Consider the following 9,273-nt stretch of genomic DNA (forward strand, 5'->3'; position numbering starts at 1 on the left):
AATGCCGAGAGGAAGCAAGAAGACAAGAGGCACATTTAGCGCCCATGGGTTCGTTATAAAGCTTGCATTCGACATTTTGACCCGGCCAAAACGGGCCAATTGTAATGTTTGCAGCCATCCCTGCTACTCGCGCTTGCGCAGCTGCTTGGCCGTGCGGGAGAAGCGCACTTTTGGCGGTTAATCAGTCGCACGCGGCGAGTCGTCCCGAGTTGCGCGAGTCAGGCGTCGCTCGAGAGCCCAAATTGCATATCACGTTTATCACAAGTATTCATTTAAGTTCGAAGGGTAGATAGCGCGGCCGGTACTTTAGTACATGAGTGCGAGGGGGGCCTCGAGCCCACGTCGCTACGAGAATAACGACCTGGTGTGAGAACGAAGAGGCCGACATACGCAGCGGCATGGAGCTGCATACACCGAAACGTAACAACGCGACCGCCGGCGAATCCATGGGTGGCTGCGGCAGCCCGCCAATGTGCGACACTATGCTTTATCCGTGGAATTGGGGCGAGGAGGCGCGCAACGTTAATTTGAGCCCCGGGAGTTCGTGCTCCTCGCCGGAATACATCAGCGGAAGCGGCGGGGGCGGGGGCTCCGCTGGAGGTCGGGTTCAACGGGACTCCGTGGACCGTGAACATCCTAGCGATGATCACCATCAACACCACCATCACCATCATCATCACCACCATCATCACCATCGGGGCTCCTCTTTAGAGTCGCATAGGCGCGGTAGACCGAGGGCCGACGCTCTCACGAATCTTATGATGCAAGGCAGCACCTCGCCGTCAAGCATCAAGTGTACCTATTGTAACCGGGTGTTCCCCCGAGAGAAGAGCCTCCAAGCGCATCTCAGGACACACACTGGTGCGTATGCCCGGTCCCTTTCATTCATCGTTTCGATCTCGGTTGGGGGAATTGACGACGCCGGTCCTATCTTACACGCACGCGAGAAACATAACCTATGAAGTGCGAGCGTGTATGTTCGAAAACTTTCCGTCCTACTTTCGCTCTTAGCTGTATTCATAAGCGACTCTCCCTCTCTCTCTCTTCTACCTATTACCTGTGTACGGTCGTTCTATCTCCTCTTTTTAACGGATTTAATACCAGCGGCGATGGAATCAAATCCTTCCCCCCTCCCCCATTCCCGCGTTGGAATCGGCAATTCTGGAGGTTTATCTGGCCCAGGGTATATCGCTGCAAGATCAACGGAGATGAGCGTTTCTTTTTTCTTTTATTTTTTTCCTTTTTCTTTCATAATGGCGGTGGTGGCGCCGACGACGCGAGCATGAGCACGAGGATGAGCGCGCGAAGAGAACACACAAGCGAGCGTCTCCCGCGCTTAGAGCGCCGTAGGAGTGAGAGAGTACAAGCGATGACGCGCGCGCGCGAATGCACGTATAGAAATTCCAACATGTCCGTTGCGCCCTCATCTTTACATAGTCACTCTATGGGTCGTAGCACTCGCTTCTCTGTCTCACTTCTATTCACGTACAATGTTTTTCATAAAGGGCACGGTTGATCGAGGGAGAGAGACAGTCGTCAGCCCCTGTTGCTCTTTAATCAGGTCAAGCCGGGGAAATATATGTCGATTGGTCTCCCACTCTCCCTTGCAATAAAAGTCGACTTAGTACATGAATTTACAGCTGGTCTGTCGTCACATTTTTAATATTTTTTTTATTTTTTTGAGCGATATTTATTCACCAATTTACCTGATTTATACGAAATATATAGGAATTCTTTTCAACTGTGTCTTCATTCCCATAATGTACGTCGCTTCAACTCGATTTCTTTTATTATATAAGTTTGGTAAATAATTGTTGGAAAATGCGCACAGTTTGACAGTCAAAATAAATAATTATAATTAATATGCCAAAATAGGATATAAGAAAACAAATGCGGGTTACTTTTAGCCAGTAAAGAACACAAACAATTTGAATAATTTATTGCATTATTTGTCCTTATAAAAATAAGTCGTATTGTTACAGGTGATTGTTTCGAAGATATTTTCCGAGTATTTTTTTTTTAAATAACAAACACATTTGTCCAAAAACATTGCGGATGACGATGGGTCTTTAAATTCCCCGTAAATCGCAGATGAGTATCATATCATTCCTTCAATTAATTGGTAACGATAAGAACATCGCACACACGAGGATTGTGTAAAAAGATGCAAGAGGCGACAGGCTTTTTCTGTATTTTCCTTTGTTCTCTTATTTTTGTCGTCGCTTTCCTTTTACTTCCTCGAATCGCAATTACTCGCATTACGTTTTGTTTTTGTTTTGATTTTTCCTCGTGTGCTTTCTTCCTAGGAAAAAAAAGAAGAAAAAAAGCGATCGCGCGTGGAGATGTAAAGACGCTTGACGGCTATTGCGCGAACGTTTGGCGAGGGGTAAATTCTTTAGGGTGCACATTACGGTGAGCGATTGGTGTGCTAAGAAGGGTAAAGAGAGGGAAGGAGAACTACTGCGTTGCGTTTCTTTGTTACGCGCCACAGCATGTGGGGCTGGATTTTCCGAGGGAACGCGTGCACGCGCAAACTTTAGAGGTCGCGTGGGCCAAACAACGCATTTATAACGAACATTGAATTTTACTTTATGATTTCCTTTCGCTGGCGCATCTTTGCTCCACATATTTCAATTTCATTTTTATAAACAACGTAACCACGTGCTTTATTGGAAAGTAAGAGCACCTCACAAAATGTTCATAAAAAATTTTTAAAAAGTAAGACCTGGCAATGAGAAATTATCATGCCGTTGTCTTGCATAATTAAAATGGAAAGAAGTTGAAACTTACGCGCAATGATAATTCAATCTTGTCGAAAGGAATATCTATATAAGATTTTTGGCAGATTATTCCTCTTGTGTAAGCTTAATAAATTGAGGTTGGCTGCAGCACGGCCATTATTTATGAGATATTTTTTGCCTTTGGTTTTCGTAGGTGAGAGGCCTTATCCCTGTGACTATCCAGGATGTACAAAAGCTTTTACTCAATCCGGACAATTGAAAACTCATCAAAGATTACATACAGGAGAGAAACCATTTCTGTGCACGGTACCGGGCTGTGAAATGAGATTTACGCATGCAAACCGACACTGTCCGGATCATCCTTATGCGACGCTTACGCGATCTGATGACTTTGTCCTGAAACCAGTCTCGGGGAACACGGAGCTTCCGCACGATGTGACCCGATGGCTCGAGCGTTACAAAATGGCAAGGGAACGGGAGGACAGGACTCCTAGCAGCAAAAGTGAAAGAAAAAAAAAGCAGTGGAAGAATAGCGGCGACAGCCACAAGAGAATAAAGTCGAGGAAAGGCCTCGTAATGGATACGGTTGTAGAGCAGGAGAACCTTGATAGGGCACCACAGAGCCAGAGTCGACTGTACTGCAGTGAGAGCCAAGACAGCCAAGATGAGAGTCAGGACGAGGATCCGACTGAGACTTGCGCTATACTTCAGACATCCGAGGACGAGGAGGCAACAGGAATCAAGTTACCCATCACTCCTTTACGAAGGCCTTTCGATAGATTGCAACCGAAAAAGCGGTGGCTGAGGGAAGCCTGTCTGGAGCAGCAGTTAGCCAAACCTCTCAGGTGGGACCTCCATCCAACCAATAATTGTCATCGGATCACGGAAGAGCTCAACACGTCCTCGCAGTGGAGCTTGTCTGAGTCCCAACTGCCAAATCTTTGTGGCATCGTTCGACACGAGAGTGAATTAGCACCGATGATCACAGAGCAAAGTTTACAATTGCAGAGTACGAAGGCAGTTGCTATTAACGAGGACAAGAAGACCAATGGCACCAAGGTGCTTCACACAGAAAATGAGACAAGGCCTACAGTGCTTATGCTCGCAGGGAGAAATCAGGCGTCAAAATCGTGTGCCAACGAGATTGGTAACGCCGACATAAAGGTTATTGTCGTTAAGCAAGAAGAGAGTCCATTGAAACTGCCGTTACCCGAAGATAATCAAAAATGGCTTGGTGCCCTTGCATTAATGGAGCTGGCCAAGACACAAGAAGAAGCTGCACGAGCATTAAGAATATCCAGAGACTTGGATATGTACACGAGCCCGAATTACACTCATCTCTAAACTGTGATTATTTTTAGAGCTTGCCCAAATAATTCCTTGACCATACTCGTTAGTTAATTGTTTGTGAATGATCAATTCGCAGAGCGAAAGAGAGATTGTATCGGATCGTGCTTTATTGGCCCTTTACACACACCTAACCAAACTCTTTGATGTCTTATTATTTTTATTTTTTTTTTATTATTGACTATTAACAGCCTTACTTCATACTTGTATAATACCGATGTGAAGGGCCTAATGCTATTTGTAAGTTTTAAAATTAAGGTTGAACCTTGAAGATAAATGTTTGTTCACTGTAACTATACTCTTCATTATTTTGTTGAGTTATAGTAACGTATGACAAAAGTTCTTTAATATTTAAGGATAAGCGTTAAACATTTCGATCGATGCCAACGGGGAAATAGTTTCTTGTATTTTATGTGATCATAACGATAATGAGAATTGTAGGTGACCAAAAAAGCTTTTAAATGCAGCATTTTATTTAAAAAAAAAAAAAATACAATTTTAAGTCTCGCCAAAAAGATGATAGATAAAAGCAAACGGTTGTGTCATTACTATTAACACTCGAGTATTATAAGATGATAATATTGGCGTATGAGAGAATAAACTTTTGTGTGATAATATTCAGGTAATATGAGTACACCAGTTGTCTAATAAAACTGACATGGAAAAATCGAGCTTGTAAAGTATTTAACGGGAACAAAATTAGTCACTATTTATGTAAAGGTGTGTGATATAAAAAAAGTATGCAAGGTTTAAAGTCTATAGAGAATCATGAAGCATTGGAGCCTTTGATTATCTTGCTGCATTGCCTTATCACTCTTTTAATTTTTTTTACGAAATGTACATAATTCTTTATTTTAATAAAAATCCTTGACAACAATAATAATTTATATTCTTTCCTCACATAAAATATTTTTATTATAAATACTTCATTTGAATGTATGCATTCTTATTTTCTTTTTTTTAAAGGAGAATAATTTCTTTAGTTTATCACTACGATTATTAAAAAACTTATATTAGCTTTAATATTTTATTTTTAAATTGAAAGAATTTTGTTCAAATCACTTTTTAAAAAACTTTATTACATATAACTTAATTGTTTCTTTTTGCATTTTGTAGTTTCACAGCTTTATATTTAAAGGTTTGTATAATAAGATGTAAAAATAAATACACAGCACATGTAACATATTACATATAATTATTTTTAAAAAATAAATGGTTCTTTTTTTAATGTTTGTGAGTTACTTAATTTTTACGTGTTATTAAATTTTACCGATTATTTTCAATTTTTTGCACGAGTTGAACTAAATAATCTTCCTCTTCATGTGCTCCGTCATTCTCATTAGCAGCATCTTCATCATCTTCCTCTTCATCCCCTGCATCTTCCATGATTTCTACACTGTCGTCACCCTCTTCTCCTTCACCTACATCGTCACCGTCTTCATCCGCACCATCTTCATCTTCCTCCTCTTCTTCTTCACTATCTACTTCTTCACCATCACCATCGCCTTCAATGCCATTTTCAATTTCCATATCTGGTGCCAAATAATACTAGAAAAATATATTTCTTATTTAATTTTCCATTTTATATGCGATACATGTCTACATTTATAAATTTAAATACTTTAAGCAAATTAATATTTGTATGAATGATACAGAAATAATTTTATAACTATTTTTAAAATACTGTTTCAAATTTGTTTAATATTGTCTTAAAGTTATATTCATTTTTTTCTCTGCTAATGTAAAGAATTATTGGTATAATTTATTTATTTTTTAACTATTTTGATGTAATTAACAATAATTCTAAGTAATGTTTAAGAATATTTGAAAAGATACCTGTAAAGGATTTGGCCAAAGATCATCTTTAATAAGTTCAGCAATCTCATCCGAACTTGGATCTCCATGATCCGTAAACCAATCAAAAAATGACCTATGTCCTAATGGCCTTTTCCTCACTTTCATCGCTGCCTTTGCTTTTCCTCGTTTAGATAAATCAGCACCATCTTTCCAACGGATATTTGTACTTTGAGATGCTGGATCACCTAATAACAAGATTTTTATATGAAACAAATTATGACAATTATAAGTGCAATTCGACCTCGAGCCATCACTTTATACATGGCTGAGAGGTCTGCTCACCAGACGAACCGAGGTGAAATTCCTTGGTAAGTACATCATTCTCAAAGTATGGATTTTCATCAAAATAAAAATTAATTCGATAACCAGATTTAATATCTTCAAATTCTTCTACTTCTAGTTTATTCAAGTAACGTAATGCATCTTCTTCTTCTTCTTCTAAAATATCAGCTATTTTTTTATTATTGACAAACTATGAAAATAATTAAGGAACTATGACATATGATTAATTAACGATATTAACATTTGCACATTATTTTAAACAAAAATGACAATAAAAGAATAATAAAAGAATGTTGTAAATATTTATTCAATATTTATAATTTATTGGATATCATTTATTTGTGCATGTTGTTTTTAGGTGACATGCCTAAGTTATAAAATGATTATTTTTATTAAATGTAAATAGAGTAATGTTAAGCTTTTCGTATAGGTTAAAAAAGATTGTACAGGACAATTCGGAATTTTATTCAATGATTTTAATAATAGAATTTCAGAATCCTAATAATTCACATGCAGGAAGTTTTGAATTTTATTATTGCCTGGGTAATTACAAATTCTACTGAGTGTAATTTTGTAAGTGCCTGTATTTTATTAAAATTAGATAAGCACAATCTACAGAGGAATTTTTGCATATTTTTTTGCTATATGCAAAATAAATTTGCAAGTAATACAAGGTATTACATCAATGTAGGACATTAAATTCAAATAGACATTCAAACGAATAAATACAGGCAGGGGGTAGCAGAGAGGGAGGGCGGAAATAAATAAGTTTCGTGGGAACCTGCTCCGAAACTTCTTGTCCTGCATGATCTTTAAACCATGAGCCAGAGCTCGAACTTTGAGGTAAGCAATAAAAGACATATATTGAACGCTTGTGTGCGCAAGCGAAGGTTGAGTTCGTAGTCCTGGTTGCAAAGATGGCGTCGAGCACCGGCGCGCTACGAACGCCGGCAAGTGTCGCGGTGCGCCGGGGACCAAAGAATTGAGGAGTGCGATGGGGATACGTTCGAGCAGGGGAAGCGGAGTCGAAGGCGTACAGCTGGTGCTGAACGAGCAAAAAGGATACGGCCGTCACCCAGAAGTTGGGTATCCTCTTAATGATGTCGTTACGCTTCTGGAAGTAGGGTTTCCGCAGCTTATTGTACTTTTTCTCGACCTCGAGAATCTCGTCGCTAGCCTTCTCATTCAGGCCGTCAATCTGGTTCTGGCAGCCGTCGATCTCTTCGAGGGCCTTTTGGATTTCGACGTCGTAATCGCGGCTTTCGGTGGCCCCGTCGCCGTCACTCCTGTCCGAGTCCTCGAGCTTCTTCACCTTTTTGCTCGGTGAGGACATGGCTCTGTCTCTCGCTCCCTCGCGCGCGCACTCGCACTCTCTCTCACTCTCTCTCTTTCTCTCCTTCTCCCTCTCTCACTTTTAGCGTGCTCGTCGACTATCGAGTCCGGGGTACGTACGCGGTTCGCTGCTGTCACTGCCACCGCCGCCACTCTCGTAGCTCTCAACGCCTCTGTTGCGGCGCGTACACCAACATACGAGTATCCTCCCAGCCAAACTCGAAACCAGTGTATGCGGATGCACGTAACACAACGATGGCGCGCGCGCGCGCGCGCCCCCACACCTCACCGTAAGTTGCGTCGTCCCGCGCGCGCGTTCCTATACCTTCCTGCGCGCGTGTGCGATGCGCCAGTCGCCGGATTCTTCCTTCGGAGTATAAATATTTGGCTATGTCATGAACTGGAATGAGATTGTAGCGCAACACCGTGGCGATTTCGTTAACTATTTACTTGGGCGACTCTTTGGGATCTGCTGAATGGAAATATTGCGCTTTACGTGCACTTTTAATTACTTTTATTACAAATCTTTAGCCAGATTGTGATGATACCTGTTTAGCGATTGTTTGTGCAAAGTAAATCTCTGCTCCCCATTCTTCACATCCCGATTGATGGTAATATGCTTTGACGTTAATCTATCGTTGTATCCACGGATTACCTTTTCATTTCTCCTTTAAATACAATTTATTGTTGGACTACTTCATGTAATGTATCGAATTGTCATCCTATCCAATTATGTGTTTAATATAGTACTTATGCATTCACGCATGCGTGCATTGACAAACAATTATGAAGAAATGACGGTGATTTTGTTATTCAAAATAACCATCAATCGGGAGCATTTATTCTCAAAGACAGAAAAATATATCGAATCTTAAATTGGTGTGTGTGTTATTTCACCAACAAGAAAAATTATGTTAATAGTTCTACTTATTTATTGATTTCTTGTATCCTTGTCGATGTTTCTTAATTCCATTTAAAAGAAAAGATTTATTTTTATGATTAATATATTACAATTGATAATTGATATATTATTTTGATAATCTGAAGGTAATAAAAAGAGTAATACATCTATATTATAATTAAAATTAAATATTCAATCATATTCGATTAACGAAAATAAATAAAAATTCGAAGCTCCTGTGACTTTACATATTATATTTCAGAAAATTCATTTTAAAGATATTACCACCAGGTAGCACCACTGTTATGTTACGTACCAATTACTACATAGGCAGGCTTGAATACTTTCAGAGAAACACAAAAAATTAAATTAAAAATGGCGAAAAGTAACAGTATTATCTGCATACCTGTTTTTATTATATCCGGGTTATATATTTTCGGATAAGCAAAGATCTTTGAGAAAGTATTAATTATTTAGATACTGCAATTCCAATAATTGTGTTTTATCGTTCAGCGTTTATTTGAAAGCAATATATATATATATATATTATCGATCAAATATAAAAGGTTTAATATAAGAAAAAATTCTAATGTATATATTTCTATTTATTCATAAATAAGCGTGATATTAAAAATGATACAGTATAATTAATTTTTCTTTCAATTCGATCTTTAAGCTAGAAAGTAGTATTTTAAAAATTTTAAAGTAGTATTTTAAAATAATTTAATTATTAATTTCAGAAAATTATCATGTAACATATTTTTTTTTTATATTCTAAAAATTTTACAAATTTTTTTAATTCTCTTAATACTA

General features: G+C 38.8%; 2 protein-coding genes across 3 annotated transcripts; one reads left to right on the forward strand and one right to left on the reverse strand.

The window, feature by feature from the left end:
• Positions 1–164: 164 nt before the first annotated feature.
• On the forward strand, positions 165–4,894 carry LOC105360653 (RE1-silencing transcription factor). The gene is made up of 2 exons (XM_011497655.1): positions 165–861; positions 2,935–4,894. The coding sequence occupies exons 1-2, from the start codon at positions 399–401 to the stop codon at positions 4,083–4,085; spliced, it is 1,614 nt and encodes a 537-aa protein (XP_011495957.1). The 5' UTR covers positions 165–398; the 3' UTR covers positions 4,086–4,894.
• A 417-nt stretch (positions 4,895–5,311) lies between these two features.
• Set (NAP domain-containing protein SET) lies at positions 5,312–7,609 on the reverse strand. 2 transcript variants are annotated; one of them, XM_011497838.1, is made up of 4 exons: positions 7,294–7,609; positions 6,237–6,417; positions 5,925–6,130; positions 5,312–5,636 (listed from the first exon to the last, which is right to left on the reverse strand). In XM_011497838.1, exons 1-4 carry the CDS (start codon positions 7,558–7,560, stop codon positions 5,355–5,357), a joined length of 936 nt encoding a protein of 311 aa, XP_011496140.1. In that variant the 5' UTR covers positions 7,561–7,609; the 3' UTR covers positions 5,312–5,354. The 2 variants fall into 2 exon arrangements, with proteins under 2 accessions (XP_011496140.1, XP_011496072.1); XM_011497770.1 differs by having other exon boundaries at positions 6,228–6,417.
• Positions 7,610–9,273: the final 1,664 nt, after the last annotated feature.

The sequence above is a fragment of the Ceratosolen solmsi genome, unplaced genomic scaffold (genome assembly GCF_000503995.2).
Source record: "Ceratosolen solmsi marchali unplaced genomic scaffold, CerSol_1.0 scaffold10, whole genome shotgun sequence".
Classification (NCBI taxonomy): domain Eukaryota; kingdom Metazoa; phylum Arthropoda; class Insecta; order Hymenoptera; family Agaonidae; genus Ceratosolen; species Ceratosolen solmsi.